A 24,589-nucleotide genomic window follows, 5' to 3' on the forward strand; every position below is an offset into this window, starting at 1 on the left:
ATGCTATCATCCTTTCTGCTGAGTTATGCGAGACATCTTTTTCGTCTTTAATTGAAACATAAATCAGCCGCTAAAGAAACCGAGAAGACGTCAATGGAAATGAGACGGAGGGGACAAGAAAGAGAGAGAGATGATAGGAGTGAAAGGGAGAGGGAGGGGGAATTGAGAGTACAACAGCTGGACAGTGGATCTCCAGCTCAGTGTTGAGAAGCAGAGCAAACGCGATCACATATACGCAGCTTCCAGAGCAAATACAAGTCCAGCTTGAGGAATCCCGGGAGAAATTCTGTCTGGGACTATGAGATGAGTGTCATGGAGCGCTGTGGGATTTAACACGTTTGTTTTTTTGCATCAGAAAGGTCAGTGTTTTGTTTTTTTGAATCAATGCATTTCATTACTTGTGGAAAAAGATGAAAGTTGCACTGCAAATAAATGCTTTACTTTGATTTTTTGTATCTTGTTTCTAGTAAAAAAAAAAACTCAAAAAATTCATCTCTAGAAAAGCAAAACATATTGTCTTAATTGTTTTAAGAAATAATATGTTAAAATGAAGCAAGTTTTTCCTTAAAACAAGCTTAAAAATGTGCCAATAGGCTAAGTTAAATAATCGTATGTCAAAAGGAGAAACAAGATTATTTTGCTTAACACATTGGCAGATTAATTTGGTTGATTTAAGGAAAAACTCACTTAATTTTGGCATATTATTTCTTAAAACAAGACAGTATTTTTGCGTGTCTAGAAAAATGCTTTTTGGTGGTTGCACTTGAAACAAGAAAAATATAAGTAAAGCTTCTTTTTTTGTATGTTTGTTTGTAATTAATCAGATTTTTAAAAACTGAATGTTAAATATAAAAATGAATATAAATCAGTGTTCTCTATTAAAATGAGTGTTATCAATGCATTCTTTTTATTAATCAACATTATCACAATTTCTTTTATCTTTATGGCTGCCTTGCATTGGATGGTATTTAATTTGAAATTTAAAAAATGGAATTCTAAAGAATGTTCTTAAATCAGAATTCTCTTTATTATTCAGTTCTGTTTATGAATGCTTTTCATTACTCTGAAAAAAAGTTTTTACATAATTAGAATCAAATAAAATGGAATTCAATGGAATTTCAGCATTCTTTTTTATTTCATTACTTAGAAAAAATTTTGAAAATTTGTGCTTTTTAATTTGAAATTTTTTTATTTTTATCATGAAATGTGAAAAACTGACTTAAAAGTGTCCTCTTTATCAGTGTATTCTATTCATGTATTATATTTGTATGTGCATTGCATTGCTCTGAAAGTTATATTTAAATCAAATTTAAAAAATTTTAATTAAATGTGGAATGTTCAATATTCAAAATGGTTTTAAATAGCAATTCTCTTTATTAATGAATTCTATTTATTAATCAGTGTTATCGGAATTCTGTTTATGAATGTTTTTTATTACTCTGAAAAAAATAGATGAAAGCTGAATAAGAATTACTTATTAAAAAATGGAATTCAGTGGAATTTGAGGATTCTTTTTTATTTCAAAACTTTAAAAAAAAGATGAAAATTAGTCATAATTTGTGTCAGTTTGAATATAAAAAGATATAATTCTATCATGAAATGAGAAAAACTAACTTAAACCAGTGTTCTCTTTATCAATGCATTCTATTTATTTATTTATTTATTATATTTATTTATGACTGCATTGCATTACTCTGAAAATGTTTGATATTTGGTATTTAATGAGAATTTAAAAAAATAGAATTCAATGGAATGTTCAAATATTCAAACTGACTTAAATCAGAATTCTATTTATGAATTAAATCAAAATTCTCTTTATTAATGATTACTATTAATCAATCAGTGTTATCAGAATTCTGTTTATGAATGTGTTTTATTACTCTGAAAAAAATAAATGAAAGTTTATTAGAATAAATAATTAGAATACTTTTTTAAAAAATGGAATTCCATGGATTGTTCAAATATTTAAACTGATTTAAATCAGAATTTCTGCAATCTTTTTTTTTATTACTTATAAAAAATGTGTGGTATTTAATTTGAAAAAATATAATTATATCATGAAATGTGAAAAACTGACTTAAATGAGTGTTTTCTTTACCAAATGCATTCTATTTATCAATCAAATGATCTGCATTCTGTTTATTGATGCATTTCATTACTTAGAAAAAAAGATGAAATTATTCTTAATTATCCCATGGAATGTTCAAACATATAAACAGACTTAACTTCAAGTTCTCTTCATCAATAAATTCTGTTTCTCAGTCAGAATCAGAATACTCTTCATAACTACATTTCATTACTCTAAAATTACATTTTAATTTAAATTTAAAAAAAATATGGAATTCCATGGAATGTTCAAATATTCAAACTGACTTAAATCAGAATTCTATTTATCAATTAATAATTTCAACAATCTTTTTTAAATTTAATTACTTAAAGGGAAAAAAACATAATATTAGTGGTTTAATTTTAATTTGAAAAAATAGTATCATGAAATTTGAAAAAACTTTAAATCGGTGTTCTTTTTATCAATGCATTTTATTTATCAATCGATATTATCCATATTCTGTTTACTGACAACTCAGACAAAAAGAAGAAAGTTGTTTTTAATAATAATATTCAAACAGACTTAACTTTGATTTCTCTTCATCAATAAATTTTGTTTATCAGTCAATATCAGAAGTCTCTTTATGGCTAAATTTAATTACTAAAAATAGAGGAAAGTTGTAATTTAATTAGAATTTTAAAAAGAAATGGAATTCTGTGGGACTTTCAAATATTCAAACAAAACATCAGAATTCTATTTTATCAGTCAATATTATCAGATTTCTCTTTATGACATTACTCTGAAAAAAACATGCAAGATGCTTTTTAATAATTTAAAAATGGAATTCCATAGAATCTACAAACATCTGTACGGATTTAAATCAGAATTTTTTTTTTATTAATGCATTCTCTTATATCAGTCAATTTCATCAGCTTTCTTTTTTATTTCATTACTCAGAAAAAAAGAAGAAAATTGCTGGTATTTAATTTAAATTAAAATAAGAATTTAAGTCTGTAGTAAAACACATTTCAGTTTTTTTCTCCGAGCCTGTGTGTGTGTGTGTTTGGCCATTACTGACTCGCCTCGTCCATTGACATCCTCAGTGGAGCTTCACGTTTGAGTCATTTTCTTAATGGCCACATTCTCCTTCCCTAAACGAAATCCATAAACAGAGATTAAAGCAGCACACCGGAATGACCCGCTGAACTTCTCCTGGAATTGCAGGCAAGAGGCACTGAATGATTTGTATTGCCACAGGGATTCACATCTCACTCATAAATTGAAAAGCCGGCGGGGGGGAACGTTAAAGTTGACTGAGGGAAATAAGTGTGATTTTCTTTTTGTTGCCGTCTTCTAGCAGACGAATGCATCTCACAACGCAGAGAGAAAGGATGTGGTTATAAATCATGACCCTTTATGAGTGTCTAGAACCACAGGCTCTCTGGGCCCGCTGTGGCTCAGACGACTCTCATCCCTCAACAATCAAGCTTTGGGGACTAAAATATGCAAAGAACAAACAAATAGCAAGTATTATGTTCAGAGGTGAACCACAGCATTGTTGTGTTCAGCATATGTCTACAATTTCTAGAGTTCTTCAAAACAAATTCTGTGAGAAATGTTACACTGTTGCTCCAACCAGAGTTATTCAATCAGATACTCGTGCTTTAGGCATGTAGACATGGTCGAGATGATCTGATGAGTTCAAAATGAGGATCAGGAGGAGAAAGAAAGGTGATTTAAGTGACTCTGAATGTGGCATGTTTGTTTGACAGGACGGTCTGAGTATTTCAGAAATGGCAGCTCTACTGGGATTTCCATACACAATCATCTCTAGGGTTTACAGAATATGGGCCAAAAATGGGGAAATTCTACATTGTGTTTGATGTGAGTGCCAATTTTTTTATGTGTGTGTGAAACAGCTCGGGTCCCACTTCATCGAAAGAGCATTGGTGGCGCTGTTGAGGCATTTTGCCACACCCACTTCCCAAAACTTATATCAAATGTAGATTTTCGCCACTTCTGGTGTGTGTGCAAAGTTTTGTGAATTATTGAGCATGTTCAGACCCTCAAAAATGCAATTCATTTTAAAGAAGAAGAAAAGTTACTGTACAGCTGCAAGCAGCAATGAAAGGGACCTCGCACCTGGGCTTACCACCACCTGGTGGCCTTAGAATGACAGGGAACAGTGGACAATAAAAATTTAGGCTGATAAATATTCAAAAAAAACTTCTAATGAGCAGATGTTTTTAGGGCAAAACTGAGATTTGTGGGCACAAGTGAAGTCGCCGCACCTTAATCCATGCAGGGGGAGCATTCTTAGGCCGGGCTTGGCACTGCCTTCGGACCCCTCTCACTCTCTCTCTCCTGATGAAAGGAATAACACAAGCCAGGGTGTCCCTCCGAGCTCAGAGCACTCTACCCGGACAGCACGCCAAATACACCTAAAACTGTGCGGACAAACTCTTTAAATGCCTTTTGATGCCAGGGGAGTACAAGTAGACTGGTTTTAGCTGATAAAAAAGCAAAGAAAACTTTCAAAAAGAAATGAGGTTTGCAGAAGAGCATGTTTGAACACAGAACACATCAAACCTTGAAGCAGATGAGCTACAACAGCAACAGCAGCAGCGGAAAAAGAAAATGAAGAAGCCAAAGTAGCTAGAAGAAAATAAAGAAGAAGCTGGGAACACATGCTACAAGACACTTTAATTTGAATGGAATCTGAGCATGTTAGTCTGTTTCTCCTTATCCTGAGGTATAAATGTGGATGCGGCCCGTATCCAGAACAGATGATTGTTATGGTCATTGATGAGTCGAGAGTGCAAGACTTTTTCCTGTAAAGACCCCAGTGAAAGACAATTCTCTGCATCGATCTCATGGCTAATCTGAACACATGTCTGTTGACCTACTCGGACCTGCATTGTCTCCACAATGGACGCTTATCCTTCTCAATCCTCCAATGTCCAGTCTGCAGCTCTGCTCAAGACATTTGCTACAATTCGCACAGGCCCAGATTGGAAATAGGTTTATTGGTTTGATGAGCCTTGCTGGGAGATTCAGGTGGTAGGGTCAGAATTTGGTTTCTTGAACATAACAGCAAGTTCACTATACTTAAATGACTCCATAGTCACCAATCTCAATCCAGCAGATCACCTCCGAGATGTGGTGAAACTGAAGATCTGCATTAACGACAAAATGCTATAAAGTCAATATGGCTCAAAATCCTCGAGTTTACTAAGCTGTACATACTGTAAATAGACTGATATTTAAAATGAGTTGGAGGACATCTTGCATGCACCACACTGAAAGTTTTCTTAAGTGATACACAGTATTGTGCAAGTTGTATTTCAAACAGCTCCTATGTGCAGGACTGGCATTAAAAGCCTTTTTAATATTAGATTTATGACAGTTGGATAGTGGCCAGGATGTAAAACGGCTGCGGTTGTGCGGGAGCAATTCTGATGCATTAAAATCTCACATGTAGAGACATTTCAAACGCCAGTGGATGAGCGCAGCAGTTCTCAAACCTGATCCTGGTGTACCACCGTATTTCGCATACGTCTCTTTTCTAAGATTCCCAATTTCAACACAGGCTCATTCTGAAAACGTAGCCCTATATACATTTCTGGAGATCTCAAATAATGTAGCTAGAGCTACATATGGCTGCATTTCGTCTTTAAAACAAACACTATGGGGCTGTATGACTCCGTTCCTTTTCTTGCTTACCAGCTGACTGCTTCCCTGCATGTGGACAGCTTTTTCGCTGTTACCAGTTTGTCCCGTAGTTTGACACGTACGTCGGCAGACTTGAGATGCAGAGTAGAGTTGACCCCAATGACGGGGTTTGAGTCCAGTTCCAGAAGGCAGGTATAGGACAAAAACAGAAGCCAACAAGTAAAATAAACAAAGTAAATAACAGGGTAAGAATGTGGTAAAAATCAGGTGAGGGCTTTTCTTTTTCTGGATTGCGTTTTAAAACTGTTGGTATGGTTTTGGAGGTGGGTGAGCACTGGTGCTTTTGGTGCAATCGGTGCTTTTGAAAACACTATTTGGTTGGGTTTAGGGAAGGAGAAGGATGGGTCAATCGATCGGTCAATCAGTCAGTCGACAGTCAGTCCAATCCAGTTTTTCTGGATTGCTTATCAAAACACTGCGTTTGGGTTTAGGAAAGTGGGTAGGGGTATCGGTCGGTTGGTCTGTCAGTAAGTCAGTCAGTCAGTCAGTCAGTCAGTCGACAGCGGCCTCTGGTGGATTTACGTGAGAAGAGCAGGCATGAATTACACTCGCAAGAGAAATGTGAGAAAAAGCATACACAGCAGCTACTGGGACGTATAGCTCCTGGGAAGTATTTTGCTCTCCCCAGAAATGTATATACGTAGTCAGAATGAGCATGGGTTGCCCAATTTAGAGCGCACCAAGAAAGAACCATCTGCAGATCAACATGTTCCCTACATAATGTTCACTGCTGTCTACCCTGTGCACATGGGACACTGTTTGCAGTGTCGTCATATGAAACTCATTACAGAATTGTGAAGGGTTATTTAACCGCAATCATCAAATCTGCATACAAGTCACGTCTCGCATGGTTTTACACCCTTTGAATTGAACACACTTCATCTTAACTGGAATCATGGCAGAAAATCCTATGATGTCCACGTCACAGGGCACTTACATGTATGGTCAATTGGAACAAACCTCTGAAGCGGTAAGAGAAACACAAAGATGTGCAGAGCTTTGGTACAGCAAGACCAGGTTTGAGAACTGCAGGATTACAGTGCTGTCAATTTCACAGCTCAAAAATAGGTAAGGAGCAATTTTGCCCATCAGCACCACTTAAAACAGAAATCGATATGTTAAATTTTTTATTTTTGCTGGCCGTTTCAAAGAATTTAAAGACACAATCACCTAAATAGTCTGCAGTAGTCTGTGGAGATTTAATAACTTTAGAGTTCTGATACTTGGATTTTAAGATGTAGAATAGTAAACATAAGTTTTTTTGTTTGCTTCTTTATTTGAGATCTTCTAAAACAGACTTGTTTTTCAATTATTTTGTCTTTAATCAGATGGTAATATGGCTATTAAATAAAAAAAAGTTTTTCCCATGGGGCCCCCTTTACTGGTTCCTGTTCACCCCCTGTACCACCTCATTAAATAAATCTGTTGAAGCTGTGATATAGCTGAAATCATTCAGCGTAGTGATATGGAACTGTAATGCGTTCAAGATCATCCTGGAACAACTTTATCCATGCGGCTGCCTGACAATAATTGGATAGAATGTTCATCAGCCAATCAGAATCAAGCATTCAACAGCCTCCTAGTAGAACTTCAAATAATTCATCTGAACAATGTGGCAACCATAGTTTAAACACCACTTTATGCTGTGCCAGGTCAACAACCTGTCGTCAAATATTCCTTAACAAGTGAGACCTTATTAATAAGTCTTACTATTAACTTTAATCATTAAAATGATAAAATTTTGAATTATCCTGTGATTAAGAGCGTCTGTGAAAGAGCTCCCAATATAAAGCGACACGGTGGCCTGAAATGGGCTGGTGATGGCGCAGCTCATTTGCACACTAATGCACTTCGAGCCCAAGCACACATGCTCTCTTATGAATTGAAATGAAACAGCTGAGGTGACCTCCGCTAAATTATGCTCGTCTCAGGGGAAGAACTATACGTGAATCGTGTACCACCGCCAGCCAGATGAGCTTGAAAACATGAAAGACTCAAAGATGAACGCATGCATTAGCGCATATTCCAGTTATCCAGCATTTCAAATTAGATGGTGCACGTCCAGTTTGGGGAAATTGCATTCAAAAGAACTGAAACAAATCACTTTAATCAATAAGGCAGTGTTGGGTAACTTACTAAAATATTACTCGATAAAAAATTTAATTACCTGACTCAATAGAAATTAAACTTTTGTTCTTTAAATTTGAGTCAAGTATGCCTTTAGCTTTATAAAAACACATATTTAAGCATCCTAATAATAAACATATCAACTACTACTTCCACCACCACCACAATGACCACTACTAAGTCTACTACTGATACACCATCTATATATATATCTATATAGCTATTGCATTAAATGATTAGATATATTTCAAGACACATTTATACAGCTTAAAGTAACATTTAAAGGCTTAACTAGATTAATTAGGTCAACTAGACAGCTTAGGGCAATTAGGCAAGTTATTGTATAATGATGGTGTGTTCTGTGGACTATTGAAAAAATATATAGCTTAAAGGGGCTAATAATTTTGACCTTAAAATGGATTTAAAAAATGAAAAACTGCCTTTTCTCTAGCTGAAATAAAACAAACAAGACTTTCTCCAGAAGAAAAAATATTATCAGACATACTGTGAAAATCTCCTTGCTCTGTTAAACATCATATGGGAAATATTTAAAAAATAAAAATAAAAATTCAAAGAGGGGCTAATAATTCTGACTTTAACTGTATGTTTATATATATATGTATATATATATATATATATATATATATATATATATATATATATATATATATATATATATATATATATATATATATATATATATACGTACTTTATATATATATATATATATATATATATATATATATATATATATATATATATATATATATATATATATATATATATATATATATATATATATATATATATATATTGTTCTCTTATGAATTTACTCTGACCTGTCCACCCAGTTACCTTTTCATGCGCACACACACATGCTCACACGCACACACAGACATACAGACACACAGACACACACACACACACGCACCTGCCAGTACCTGTTTTGCTGTTTTTTTGTTTTGTTTTGTCATCTGTTCTTTGTTGTTTTCTTTTCTTCTTTTTCCTCCATTTGTGTGTGATCCAAATTTGTGTATCTCTTGCATAATATAAAAAAGCATTGACAAACTGAAAAAAAAATAAATAATAATAAACATAACCTTCCTTAGTTAACAAATAGAATTACTCTGCAAAAAACAAAGAAAAGTAGTTATATTAAAACTAATTAACACTAATTTCTTACTCAATTCATTGTTTCTCAAGCATGTGCATTTGGCTGACAAGTGTAACATTCTTTAGTTGAAAAATAGAATTATTCTACTAAACATGTGACCCCATCTGTGAAACCCCGGCTATAGTTGCATTCTCTATTTCTGAGGAAAATCTAAATTGAAAAGTCATAAAAATGACAAAAATATGCTACTGCATTAAATGATATATTATTGCAGTAAATGATATATTAAATATCAATGATTTGAGATAAAGTACTATATTTACTTTTATAACATGATAAATACAATCATAACAACTAGACCTGTTTTACAAAATTTATTTTCCCATAAATGTCATATATCACTGAATATGGGAGAACATCAGCTTTAAATTGACATGTTGCACAGTCAGGATAATTATGGATTAGATGTGTTGCAGTTTTAAATATAAGCTTTTCTTTAAACTGGATTTTATCAGAAAGATTATATTTTTTAGAGTCTAAAATGAAACAGACTGAAATGAAATGAGTCTGAAATGAAAACTCTTTTGAGTTTTGTTTCTCCAGATTATTTTGTTTTCGCTACAGTACCGTAATATATTTAACGTTAGGGGTGTGACGATAACCGTATCACCGCCATAATGAAATGTCAACCGCGGTGATGTGGTTATTACCGTCATCACCGCCCATTTTAGTTTAGTTTATAAACTTCTTTACACACAATTATTCTATGCTATAGCCTACTTTAAATAACTCAAAATATATGCGATTGTTGACTCATCACCGTGGTCGCAGCATGCGCGTCTGTTTAAAGCTTCTGTAAAAAAGACCTACATTTGACCAGCCTTTTAGCAAAGCCTATATTAATATACTGATATTCTTGTGCCAGTTTTGAACTACTTCACAACACTCCGTCACCTAAACTCAGCGCGAGGTCGAAGGAGAAAAGTGCAGCGCTGATGTTAAAAATGCTAATTTTCTGTGGACCGATTTTATATGTATATGTATGTGTATGTATGTATATGTATATATTTGCGGTTAACCGACATACCGCATGATTTCTTGCTTCATCACAGCGGTAACAGAAAATCCGTTACCATCACAGCCCATCTCGTTTTTAATTTTTTTTTAAGTTATTAATGGTCTTTTGATAGTAATTAGTAATAAATGTCTGGAATAGAGCTTCTAATATTCCATGATATTCCCTGGAAACCCTCCACAAATAAACCAGCTCTGTAAAAAACTCTTTTTTCTAATAGCAACAGGCAGTCAAACAAATGATCTGGCGATGCTGTTCTCTTTAAATGTGGAAACTGTGTGACATTCAGGTGCCTGTGGATCTATTATTCATGAGGTGTGAGTATTGAGGCTTTGTAAACAACAGGCTGACCTTCTGTGACCAGTTTAAAGTCCTAATGGACCACCGGTGGCCTCACAACAGCCGCAGCAGCTCAAAAACCCATCCATGCGCAGGTTGCCTGGAAACAAAAAGCATAATTAAATGTGATTATCATCCTCTCCACAATGAATCTGAAGTATTTAAGTGTTCTGCTTGTTATTGTTGTTTTTTTCTGAACTGTAAAAATCCAACATTCATCAAAGACGGAGGGCAGGAAGGGGAAAAACAGGCAGCTGAGTGATTGTGAACTCTAGTGGCGGGACATAAAATATGACTGGCTTATTAAATGAATGAATGAATGATCAATTATAATAATTATGTAATTAGAAAATATATATTTAAATACATTTAAAAATATATAAATATAAAAAAACTGTTACATTATGTATTATTCAAATCCTATTTTTTTGTCATATCATTAAAATACACTCCATTTTATATATTTTATTATTTATTTGTAATACATTACATTTTGCTATTTTATTATATTATTTTTTAATAGTATCACTAAATATTCATTTGTTGTCATTTAAAATGTATAAAATATTTAATCAATTGACAATAATTTTACATGTTTTAAATTAATATAATTTTGTATAAACAAATTAATAATAATTAATAAAACAAATTATTACATTTATAATAACAATAATATTAATAATAATTAGGCAAGTCATTGGACAACAGCTGTTTTTTTGTAGCTGTTATGATTATCAGCGATCTAGCAGTTGCAGATTGCTAACGGACTACAAATCTGCCATTATGGACTACAAAATCCAGTCATGCACCACACACATTCACAACCGGTTCCTGATCAGGACTGATTGCATACACACAGCCAGAGGATTGTTATAAATTGATTACATGGATTTTAAATACAGCGCACACACACACACACTTCATTGCTGAGTCTTGTCATACTGTTGTGAACATTACGACACGTTTTCCTTGCCTTGTCTTGCCTTGTTTTTTGCCCCTCGCCTTGTTTGTGTGTTTACGTTGTCTGCTGCCTGCCTGTACTGACCATCTGCCTGTTATTTGACTACGATTCTGGATTTCCTGTGTACATCTGTTTGCCCCTGTGTTGACCATTGCTTGCCTGACCATCCTGCTAATTAACCTTGCGTTTGGATCTTCACTCCCTTGTCAGCGTCACTTCACATTACAATAGCCAATTAAGAAAAAAAATATTTCTTAAGGGGGCTAATAATATTGACCTTATTCTTCGATGTGGAAGTTTGCTTGTTTTTGGGATTGTTTCAGAACTACCGATTCAGTCACCTATGGTAGAAATGACTAGGAATAATAAACGACAGACTTAAACTACTTGCCCTACAAACAAGTGTGTTCATGGCCTATAAATAAAAAGTAGATTAATATAAGAAGAAAATATCAGTTTGCAACATCAAGCAGCATAACAAGCCATTATTACCGTCTAAAAATTAATGGAAGTGAATGAAGGCGGAAGTCTCGAGTCAAATAAATGAATATGACTGCACCCACTCGTATGTGAAAAATAAGGTCAATTGATCCTAATAATTATTTAAAGGGGACCTTTTTAGCTCAAAATACCCCACAGGTAATGTGTTATAACTCTTTGAAACTGCCCCTTTAAGCTTTGATCCTAATTGTGTGGTTTTGGTGACTTTGTCGTTTGTTGCTTTAAATTCGAATGAGTGGTAGATGACTTATGTTATTTCTGTGAAAAACTGAATGTTTTATGGAGACTACAGTGTTCATTTGTGCATCCTAAAACTCCACATTGATAATCCTCTTAGTCACTGACATTATCTTCAGCCAGTGAAAACTCTAATGGTGGATGACTGCTTCTCACTCAGGGCTGTTTCTGTTAATGAGGGAGAGAGTGACCACTTATTTGGAGTAAGTAGCAGCATAATGCTAACTTTTTTTTGTAAAGCAACAATAGAGTCTATTTTAAGATATGGAATTATTGTTTGGTTTGGGATTCTGACAGTAAACATGAAAACCCAAGTAAATAACATGATGAGAGTGGCAGGAAAAATCATGGGAATTAAGACACTTGGTTTGCTAGAAAACATCTTTGTGTTGTGCAAAATCCAACAGCCAACAAGATTTTATCTGATTCTTCGCATGTGCTGTCTTTGGAGTATGAGCTGATGAATCCTGGCAGAAGATACAGGGTCCCGTTGTGCAAGTATAATAGATAAAAACAATCTTTTGTTCCTTTTTTAATTAAATTGATCAATCAGCAAGTAGGGTAGAACTGTCAAAGATTAAGATAACTGCATTGGTCGACATAACAGAGGGCAGTGGGTGCACATTGTATTTATTTTATTTAATTTTTTATAGAATTGTATTCACATTAGGAGGCATTTTAAGATCCGATTTTTTATTTGTATGTATGTTATGTGTTGTCTTGTTGGTGTCTATGTACAGCAGAACCTTTTTTCTAAAACAAATTTCTCCTACGGGAGACAAACTTTTCCTTGACCTTGAGATCATCACTAATGGGTGCCGTTTTGTCATCTCTGATGACATCTGCAGACTGTTTTTATCAAGTATGATTACAAAAAAATAGAATTACAGTAGTCCCTCGGTAATCGCGGGGAGTTACGTTCTAAAAAATAACCCGCATTAGGTGAAATCTGCAAAGTAGTCCGCTTTATTTTTTTTTACAATTATTATAGATGTTTTGAGGCTGTAAAACTGAACGTAACAAACCAAAGATTCATTTATTCTGTAATGGCGCCCTACAGCCGAGTAACTTCTACCTTCCTTTAGCATGTCCACAACAGTCCAATTTTTTGTGTGGTGGTTAGCATCTTCCTCTGGTTTTTGGGTGCTACCGCAGGGTTTTGATGGTGCAGAACATTTCGTCGACATTGTGGTGTTTGTTGGGGACAAAACTTGCAAACTAACAGTACAGCACTTTGAGAGTCACAATGCTAGCAATCGAAAATGTATGTAAATTTGGCAAGTTGAACGCATTCTGTACTGCATGATGCAATAATCAGGATATACAGTTGAAATCAGAATTATTAAACCCCCTTTGAATTAATTTTTCTTTTTTAAATATTTCCCAAACGATGTTTAACAGAGCAAGGAAATTTTCACAGTATGTCTGATAATATTTTTTCTTCTGGAGAAAGTCTTATTGTTTTATTTCGGCTAGAAAAGTTTTAATTAAAAGTTTTTCATTTTTTAAAAAACATCTTAAAGTCAAAATTATTAGCCCCTTTAAGCTATATATTTTTCGATAGTCTACAGAACAAACCATCGTAACACAATAACTTGCCTAATTACCCTAACCTGCCTAGTTAATCTCATTAACCTAGTTAAGCCTTCAAATGTCACTTAAGCTGTATAGAAGTGTAAAATATTATTTACTGTCATCATGGCAAAGATAAAATAAATCAGTTATTAGAAATGAGTTATTAAAACTATTATGTTTAGAAATCTGCTGAAAAAAATCTTCTCTCTGTTAAACAGAAATTGGGGAAATAAAATAACCAGGAGGGCTAATATTTCGGGTGGCTAATAATTCTGACTTCAACTGTAGAATACAATGTGTTGTGAAATAAAAAGCATGAAGCAAATTGCACTGAAAAATCCAGGAAACTGCGAGGTCACGAAAGGTGAAACATTACAGTGAGGGACCACTGTCAGGGCCGGATTTAGCTATTCGGGGGCCCTAAGAAATTTGAGCCACAAGACCTGGAAGTCCTACAGTAATATGTACACTTTGTATTTGCATTTATTTAGCGGTCTTTTTCTTATATTACTCAGTCTTGCTTTCACATTTTTATTTTAAGGCAATCAATACATTTAAAAAGATTTGTTTACTTAAAATGAATTCCCAATTAAAAACAATTATTGAGTGAGTTTGTTTTTTAAGACTTAATTTTCATCTGATTTGACTGTTGGACTGATCCATGATTGGGGTGGGGTACTCATTTGCACAGATGTAATTAAGGTAAATTTGTATTTGTTAGACCCTCATCCTATAAAATATGATAGAAAAATGTCATTATATATAATTTATAGAAAATTCTAGGTATTTATTGTGGGCCCCCAGATTTCCTGTGGCCTAAGCGGTTGCTTACCTCGCTTATTGGTTAAATCTGCCCCTGACCACTGCAATACATGTTTACCATTAGAGGTTGGCTATATTCACACACTGTTGCCACACAACTGTATTTAAACCCCTTGTAAATGTGGTTTTTGCATAATAGGCAAAAACTTAGTTTATTGCAGTGAAACTAAAAGAAATAGGAAAAAAATATAACATAAAATACTGTGAAAAATGTGCTTGCTCTGTTAAACATCACTTGGGAAATGGGCCTATTTGAAAAAAAGAATTTAAATTTCACAATAGGGTTGGAGTTAAGAATTTTTAGGGTTAATAATCTTGCCTTCACATATAGAAAAAAAATGCCAAAAAAAAGGGATTAATTATTTACACCTTTTTCAGCAGATTCCCGAAGCGGTCGGCGATGTCTGGGATGGACGGCTCGGTGGAGGAGCTCAACAACGCTACAGAAGTGAACAGCCAGAGTTTCCTGCGCTTCAGCCCTACAGTGTCCGTGTCCACCGGAGCAGCCGCTGCCTCGTACGGACGGACTGCTAATGTTTACGTCTACATCTCCATCTTCCTCAGCCTGCTGCTGTTCCTGCTCACCCTCCTCATCATCGCTCTCCACCGGCTGAAGAACATCATCTCCTCCAGCTCCTCCTACCCAGAATGCAGCAGCGACGCCGGCAGCTCCTTCACCAACATGGAGATCTGCAGCATTTCCTCACAGAGATCCACCGTGTCCTCGCTGTCCTGACAGAACAGAGACACCATGAGCACACCATGATTGTTACATTTGAGACATCATTTGGTATACATTAGGGCTGCACGATATTGGAAAAATCGGATATTGCGATATTTTTGTTTTCAATTGAAGTCAGAATTATGAGCCCTCCTGAATTATTAGCCCCCCTGTATATATTTTCCCCCAATTTCTGTTTAATGGAGAGCAGATTACTTCAACACATTTCTAAACATAATAGTTTTAATAACTCATTTCTAATAACTGATTTATTTGATCTTTGCCATGATGACAGTAAATAATATTGGACTAGATATTTCAAGACACTTCTATACAGCTTAAAGTGACATTTAAAGGCTTAATTAGACAAGTTAGGGTAATTAGGCAAAGTTTCCAGTAGGATTTTTTCCAGCTGTGGTCGCAGGTCTTTAACACAGATCTTCCAACTACCTATGGCGTTATTTCAATGGCAAATGTCGTGAGCGCAGTATTACAAGTCGAGATTGCATTCATGTAATACGAGCAGTGTTGGGTAAGTTACTTTTAAAAAGTAATCGATTACAAATTACTGATTACTACTTGAAAATTGTAATGTGATTACATTACTAATTACTTCATTTAAAAAGTAATCAGATTACTAATTACTTTAAAGTTACTTTTAAAACATATAAAATATACCTATAAAAATACAAAATAAACTGCAGCTCTTTCTATAATTTAATATTCACTGAAAAACATTACAATGGGCTGATTACAGCAGCTTGACATATTCAAAAGAGCTCAATTCACTTGTTCCAAACCCGTTTGTCTTTTTAAATACAAATGAAAGACATGAAGAAACCTGGATACCTGTAACCATTGACATCCATAGAATGAAAAAGCGCTGCAGTGTTCTGTGTTTGTCTGAGGTGATTAGTCTACCAAAATGTGCATATTACTTATAAGTATAAAGCTGATAGGTCATGGGAAATGCGAGTGCGTGCAATATGCGCTCTATATGCGCCCGCAAAAGACACGATATGTGAACGGCCCCATAAGCAGCTACGCATTTAAACATTAAAGCTACGTTTAGGCCGAGTTGGGCCGATGTGTTTCTGGGCACTGGTGTCCTCCTTGGTGACGAGTATCTTAGAAGGCTTTCTGTTCAAATGTTTGAACAAGTTGCTGGTTGAGTCAAAAGCAGTCAAAAGTTCTTTAGAGACTGGATATAGACTGACTTTCACAGCAATATTTAAGTTTTTACGCTCAATGAAATCAAAGTAATGCCTGTATTTCCACTTGAAGAAGCAGCCGCTCTCGATTGCAGCTATTTCAGCTGATTTTGACAGTATACAGTAACTAAAAACTTAACACACGAAATACACAAATTTTTAACCTTTATTTAAGATTTACAATGCAAATAGAACCACTTGTTTGGTAAACAAGGGAAGTCTTTCATATAATATATCAACTAAATGACATTACATTTTACATTTATACATTAAAGCAGACTTTCCCAGTGCTGGGTTGCGGCTGGAAGGGCAAAACAAATACTGGAATAGTTTATTCCACTGTGGCGACCCCTGATCTACAGTTGAAATCAGAATTATTAGCCCCCCCAATGATTTTTTCTTTTTTAAATATTTCACAAATGATTATATATTTGATGAATGCATTTACAGGAGCAATTAAATAGATTGAATGATGGGCTTAAAAGTTTAGTCAGTTTTGCCTTTAAAAAAAGCTAAATAATCTGCCAATGGGGTAAGTAATATAATCTTGTTTTAGGTTTGATATTTAAAATAAAAACAAGATTACAATTCTAAGTAAAGTATTTTTTGTAGTGCAGATGTAAAATAACACTAGACAGTCTTCATTGTATGAATAATTAAATATAATTGGTTGTTTTACACCCCCAAACATCATCATTTCTTGAGCCAAACGTAAACTCTCTTGAAATGAGAGTGAAATTAAATTAAATTAAAGTCACAGGGCTCACAAACACATGCAAATGATAAACTTTCACACTTTATGGTTCAACTTTGCAGTGACTATACAAATTATGTTCTATGACTCCTGATCAACTATTCGGACTCAACACTGCACATCCTATACACTATATTCGATATATTGTGCAGCCCTAGTATATGATCATATGTTTAACTATAATTATTAAGTGTTTTATTTTAAACTGGGTTTATGCTGTAAATAATTTAACCTGTATTAAGGCGAGACATCGCAGGCAAAAAAGGTTTTGTGTCTTCTCATAATGAAAAAGAAACTTCCAAATAAGCTTTTAAGTGTTTATTTCGTCGTACTTTATCAATTCTGTAGATTTCATTTGCAATACATATTTTTTAAGGCTGATTTCTCATGATTTTTTCTTCTTCTGCACTGAGCCATATATTTCCACTTGAGCAGCACTTACATACGACAAAGTGTACCGTTTTATTCATGTTTGTATTCTGAAGATTTGTTTGTTTGTTTTTTACAGAGGAATATGTTTTTGCATAATTTACCTGATTATATACAACATGTTAATCTACAAATCATCTAAAAAATGAATTAATTATTAAATAAATTTCTGGCAGAACTTTTATGAAAAAAAAAACAGATCCGCAAAATCACATCTGCAAAAAAAAAAAAAAAAAAAAAACGCAGATTTTAATAGGTCGAAAAAATGTATTAACTAATTAATTCAAATGTTCATATTTTTGTTCTAAAATGTAAGCAATTAGCAGAGATTTTTTATTTAAATAATCATTTGCTTATTCAAACATTTTACTTGTAATGCAAAATAAATGTTTGCCATTTTTATTGTTATCAGTCGACTGTGGAAGTATGGTGATTACTATTATTAGATTTTTTTACCTTAGTCTCCTGCAGTGTCTTGCATTAAACGATTGAGTAAAACAACATTTGAGATCCATATGAGATCTTTATTTATGTTTTGTAAAAATGCTTAACATTACTTATGTATGTTCATCACAAATATGGAGGACAAAACCTGCAAAAACACTAAATAAATAAATAAATAAATGAGTAAATAAATTCATAAATTGCATAAAACAAATTAATAAAATATGATAAATAAACGTATACAAAAATCCACAAATTCCTGTATAAAAAATTATGTAAATAATTTATAGTGTGGGCTGATAAATAATTAAATAAATTACACAAATGTTGAGGGAAAAATTTGACTGAAATTAGATTTTTTTGCAGGAACTTGTAGATTTTTGTATTTATTAATTAATTTTCTTATTTATTAAATTTATTGCTTTATTTATGCAGAAATGTATGGATTGATTTACTCATTTATTTGCATATTTATTTATTGTTATTATTTATTTATTGCAGATATCATATGTGTATAAATGTAAATAGAAATACTGTCATGCTATAAGAAAAGATTTACATTTGTAAATATAATATACTTTATATACAGTCAAGCTCGGAATTATTCATACATCATCTCTTATAAGCTTTGAATAAAATCTGATTTGCTCATACAATGTACAGAGGAAACATGACTGTCATTCACCAAACAACAGAAAAAAAATTAATGATGAAAACATATCCAGAACTGTAATAATTAATTGAAATTCAGGCAAACTCTGTATAGCAAGAAAATAATATTTACGTGTAAGTAATGAAGTTACAATTCTGAGAGATAAAGTCAGAAATATGAGACATTAACCTGAAATTGTGATGAACTGGTATACTGTGAGAATTAAAGTCACAATTTCGTTTGAGATTTCCAAGAAAATATCAAACTGTGATACATTATGATCTCAGAACTGAAGACATAAACTCCATTTGACAAAATGTAGAAAGGTTCCTTCAAAATTGCAATACATAAACTCAGAATTTATAGGTATTTAACATAAAGTATTTATAATTGCAGTTGTAAGAAATAGTCACTGATTTTGAAGTCAAAACTGCAGGATATAAATGTAGAATTAGAACTTTTAGACAGACTTTTGGCCTATAAAGGTTTTTATTTATTGTTTATTATTCTGGAAACATGCTCCACACACAGATGTCAGTATAGTATGTTTATGCCAACAGTAGGCTACAAATTACAAAATTAATTTTATATCAAGACATGAAAAGTTATAATGATTATATTAGGGAATTATAGGACCATACAATACTAAAATACAACACAGATAGATAAGTAGGCCTTAGTGTTAGTAATAAAGGGGCCATGAAGTGAGCCAGAGGAGTGATTTTGTTTTTGTAGTTAGCTGAATTAAAGCAGATATTTGATTGCTCATATCATCTCAACCCCTGGTCTCAAAGTAAATGCATTTAAGCCCCGTATAATGACTTCTGCGCCTCCTCTGTTGTGTAAACATGGCATTAGAGTGTTTATTGAGCGTCTGATAGCTCTCTGAAAGAAACTGGAGCCGTGTTTAAATCTTTCACAGGGTGAAATGAATCCATTTGATTTATTTAGCACATATGTTGGATAAACAGAAACTTTCTACCTGAAATCTGTCATTTACCTGAGGTTTCTGGGCTGTGGTGACGGTTAATCCTGATATTTTCGTTTGTGAGGGAATCAAGCTATCAAAATGGCGCCGTTGTCGACTTAGATGTGTTGCTGTTATTTTAGCAGGTTGATATTTTATATCTAATACAATTACGTTCATTTTAGGGGTGCTGGATTAGCTTGTTAATTTATTTTAAAGTAAAAAAAAATAAGGCGTTATTAAATATTGCACGCACACACGTGTATTTCTTTTCATAGTTGACTGCATGGTGATAACTCACATAATACTAGCACAATACAATTGGTTGAATGAAATATTACCTATAACTTCTCAAAAGAACTGTTAGCCGTCAGTCTTACCCTTCTGAACGAATCTACGATTTTTCATATAAAGAGCTCTTAGTTTGAATGAATCGAATGAATAAATGAATATTTACCGCCCCCTAGTGGCAGTTTTGGTTTCTTATTTAAAGTATTATTTTATTAAACAGAATAATAACAAAAATAAAATAATAATAATAATAACAATAATAGTAATGAATTAATAAATAAACAACAATAAAGTAATAGTTCAGCCAAAATTTGCATGTAAATATGTAGCACATATTTAATAACGTATTTATAAATATCTTATTTTAATATAACATTAAAAAAAGTTATATAAAAGTGCAATTCTTAGCCTTACTTTTTGCCCTGTTCGTTTGCGATGTCTTGATTTTATTAAATTGCTATATAATTTAATAAAATAGATCACAAATAATTTAACAAAAAATAAATAAAAATCCACCCTAGCTCATAGCTACATCGTTAGATGTGTATATTTCATATGGTGGTCTGTGTATCTGTAAACTATACCGCGGTTGTTGCTACAATTATTTATTAAAAATTACCCATTTTATAAACGTCTACCCCAACCCTAAGCCCAACTATCACAATAACGTAAAAACAGTATTTATACAGAATATTATTCATATTAAATGGTTAAATTACCCATTCAATTATATTTTATTAACGTCTACAAAACCCTAAACCTACCCCTCACGGTAATGTAAAAAAAAACGTAAATCCGCAGCTGTATCCCTTCTAGACTTTACCCTGTACTGTTGCATAGATATGGTACTGTTGTAATAATAGTATCCGCAGCTGTATCCCTTCTAGACATTACCCTGTAACTGCCGCGTGGAGCCTCTAGAGGGCGCAGCGTTCAGCCGACAGTATCTCTGCAGCGGCCATAACTGTTTTGTTTTTGTCCTCCCGACAGCAGCCTTTTATTCCTACGTTTACAGATGACGTCCACCAGGCTACGGACATTTAAAAAATGCTGTTTTATAATGACCAACAAATAAAATAATTTTGTACTAAATTATTCAGTGGCGAATTCTCAAAAGGGACAAGTTCGTACGTTACGACAGGTGAGGTATTTGGCTTTTGAAAATGAGTGATAACCTTCATCTGAGTTTAGTAAACACCGGTAAAGACCACAGCCAAACCCCCGGGCCCGCGGACAGCAGCACAACCCCGTCCGACCACGAGAATTTTCCGTATGACGCCGAAGATCAGGGCGAGGAGAGCGGCCCGGAGGAGTCGAGGGACGGAGCAGTCAGCCCGGAGGAACTCAACGACGATGACACCTCCGGGGAGAGCGAGAACCTGCCCAAAACCTGCACCTATGACGGCTGCACGGAGACCACGACACAGGTGGCTAAAGCCAGGAAACCCTGGATGTGCAAAAAACACCGCAATAAAATGTACAAGGACAAGTATAAGAAGAAGAAGAGCGACCAGGCCATGTCTTCTGGAAAGCTGGAGGTATCAACTGAAATATCTTTAAAGGGATAGTTCACCTACAAATGACATCTGATCACTATTTACACACCCTAAAGCAGGGGTGTCCAAACTCGGTTCTGGAGGGCCGGTGTCCTGCGTCTTTTAGTTCCAACCCCAATTAAACAGACCTGAACCAGCTAATCAAGCTCTTTCTAGGTGTACCAGAAACTTCCAGGCAGGTGTATTAAAGGAAGTTGGAGCTAAACTGTGCAAGACACCGGCTCTCCAGGACTGAGTTTGGACACCCCTGCCCTAAAACTCTTTTTCTTTTTTTTTTTTATACTGTTGAAAAACGATATTTTGAAAAATGTTAATAACCTGTAATCATTTACTTTTATAGTAGGAAAAACAAATGCTGTGAAAGTCAATGGTTACAGGTTTTCAACATTTTTCAAAATAACTTATTTGATGTTTATTGTCTTATTTGACAAAATGTATAACAAAATACAAAACAAGTGCAATAAGGAAGAAAGAAACTCAAATAACAGAAAAAAAAAAACTCAAAAACAAATGAAACAAATGGAGGGGGAGTAAATGAAATTATAAAAAGTTATTTCATTTTTGGGTGAACGATCCCTTTAACCTTAAATAAATCAACTTGAGTTTTTATCATGACTGACTGTATAGATTGTTTTAAGTGTTTTCTCTGTGTGTTTAGGAGGGCTCGGAGGAGCGGCCTGTCTCTGTCACTAAACAGAGGCTCGGCTCTATGGGTGACAGACCCGCCAGACCCTCACTCATAGAGCAGGTGCTCAACCAGAAGAGACTGGTAAGGCCATTAAAATGCTTTTATTCATTAATGCATTGGGTGCAGAAGTGTGCAATAAATGAAAATAAACTAATCCAACATAAATACTGTAATATGAACACATAATGTTAAAACTATATAAATACAAACACATTCATTTAATTATTTATTTACAGTGAACATTTATATATATATATATATATATATATACACACACACACACACACACACACACACACAAGTTGAAGTCTATTTTTATTATTATTAATTATTAGCCCCGTCTATTTTTTCCCCCCAATTTCTGTTTAAAGGAAAAAAGATTTTTACTTAAAGTGAACACATTTCTAAACATAGTTTGAATAACTCATTTCTAATAACTGATTTATTTGATCTTTGCCATGATGACAGTAAATAATAGATATTTTGCAAGACACTTCTACACAGCTTAAAATGACATTTAAAGGCTTAACTAGGTTAATTAGGTTAACTAGGCAGGTTAGGGGAATTAGGCAAGTTATTGTATAATGATGGTTTGATCTGTAGACTATCGAAAAAATATATAGCTTAAAGGGGTTTTTAAAAAAGAAAAGCTGCTTTTATTCTAGCTGAGATGATATATATATGTATTTATATATAATTGACCAAATTGTATTTTCCCCCATGGTGTAGTAGATGTTAAATAGTTTAGCATAATTTATGTGACTTGTCATTAATATTAATATGAACATTTTTATTAACTGAAACTTCTCTCTAAAAGGATCATTTAAAATATATGATGACATTTTTATGAAAAATATTGCATATTTTTAATACATGTATAAAAATGTAAATTTATTTTGTTTAAAAAAATAGTATATCAGATTTTAAGAATTTTTTTTTTTTAAGTATAGTAACCGTGTAGCTGAATTAGATATTTTCCTCTTAGCTGCTACCATTAATATAATTTTAAATACTCAGATCTATCTGTCTGTCTGTCCGTCCATCTATCTATGCTATATTGCTTTTATTCATTCAATCATTAATTTTCTTTTCGGCTTAGTCCCTTTATTAATCAGGGGTTGCCACAGCGGAATGAACTGCCAACTTATCCAGCATATGTTTTACGCAGCGGATGCCCTTCCAGCCGCAACCCAACACTGGGAAACATCCATTCACATACACTACGGACAATTTAGCTTACCCAATTCAACTATACCGCATGTCTTTGGACTGTGGAGGAAACCGGAGCACCCAGAGAAAACCCACGCCAACATGATATGCATATCACACTTCCGGCTGGACACGTATCCGATCTAGACTTTACCCTCCACACAGAAATGCCAACTGACCCAGCGGGGCTCAAACCAGCGACCTTCTTGCTGTCAGGCGATTGTGCTACCCACTGCGCCACCGTGACGCTTATATTGCTTTTATATAATTTTAACCCTGTTTTGCATATTTTAATGCATTATAAATGTCCTTAATATTTCTTCAACTCAACATATGAACTCTTAGCAAAAAGACTTACCAGCAGCTGATGATGTGTTGTTTTTGTTTTTCAGTCTCTGCTGAGGAGTCCAGAAGTCATCAGTTTCCTCCAGCAGCAGCAGCGTTTACTGACCACGCAGAACCGCTCTCAAACAACACAGCACAACTTCTGAACACTGAAGCTGACCAACATTTCATACAGTCACTTTTTAACATTTTTGGGAATATTGTGTATTGATGCTGTGAGCATGTGGTACCTGCAGTGGTCCTGGATGCAGTGGAGACTATCAGCAAAACTGCAGGATCTCATTCATGAAGATCTTTTATATCATGAAGCAAATCAGCAGCTAAGTCTACTGTACAGTCCTGCTCGTCCACATGAGGTCATTTAGGATTTTTAAATGAACACTAGAAAACATTCATGAATTCAATGTTAATGATCTTAATCTAATCTGTGTTTTAACTTGCCCATCCACATCTAGTTAACTGTGTAGCAGGAAAACACAGCGTTGTGTTCAGTCTACTTTATTATTATTTTTAAGCTCTGTAAGCTGCTAAAGCAATCAAATGAATTTTTACTGATCATATGATAATTATGACTGTTTTTTATCTTGAAAAGTGAGTAGACATCACAAGTTTTGTTTGTTTTTAATATTATATTTGTGTTCGGGTCAAAAATAAAAAAGGCACAAATAAAAGGGAGGGATTTCTTTTGTATTACAAAAACAAAATGGCTAAGTTTAAAGGTTTTAGAAGGCATATGACAAATAAAACACTGTCAGAACAAGTACCTGCCTACTAGCACTTTTTTTGGCTTCC

The 24,589-nt window shown here is 34.0% G+C and overlaps 2 protein-coding genes across 2 annotated transcripts; both read left to right on the plus strand.

The window, feature by feature from the left end:
* The first annotated feature begins 220 nt into the window (after positions 1–220).
* On the plus strand, positions 221–15,779 carry LOC130236545 (serine-rich and transmembrane domain-containing protein 1). Its single transcript, XM_056467268.1, has 2 exons — positions 221–359; positions 14,912–15,779. The coding sequence occupies exon 2, from the start codon at positions 14,931–14,933 to the stop codon at positions 15,264–15,266; it is 336 nt and encodes a 111-aa protein (XP_056323243.1). The 5' UTR covers positions 221–359; positions 14,912–14,930; the 3' UTR covers positions 15,267–15,779.
* Positions 15,780–20,944: 5,165 nt separating this feature from the next.
* rfxap (regulatory factor X-associated protein) lies at positions 20,945–24,558 on the plus strand. The gene is made up of 3 exons (XM_056466757.1): positions 20,945–21,537; positions 22,214–22,324; positions 23,845–24,558. Exons 1-3 carry the CDS (start codon positions 21,163–21,165, stop codon positions 23,941–23,943), a joined length of 585 nt encoding a protein of 194 aa, XP_056322732.1. The 5' UTR covers positions 20,945–21,162; the 3' UTR covers positions 23,944–24,558.
* The last annotated feature ends 31 nt before the right edge of the window (positions 24,559–24,589 follow it).

Source organism: Danio aesculapii, chromosome 10, assembly GCF_903798145.1.
Source record: "Danio aesculapii chromosome 10, fDanAes4.1, whole genome shotgun sequence".
Lineage (NCBI taxonomy): Eukaryota > Metazoa > Chordata > Actinopteri > Cypriniformes > Danionidae > Danio > Danio aesculapii.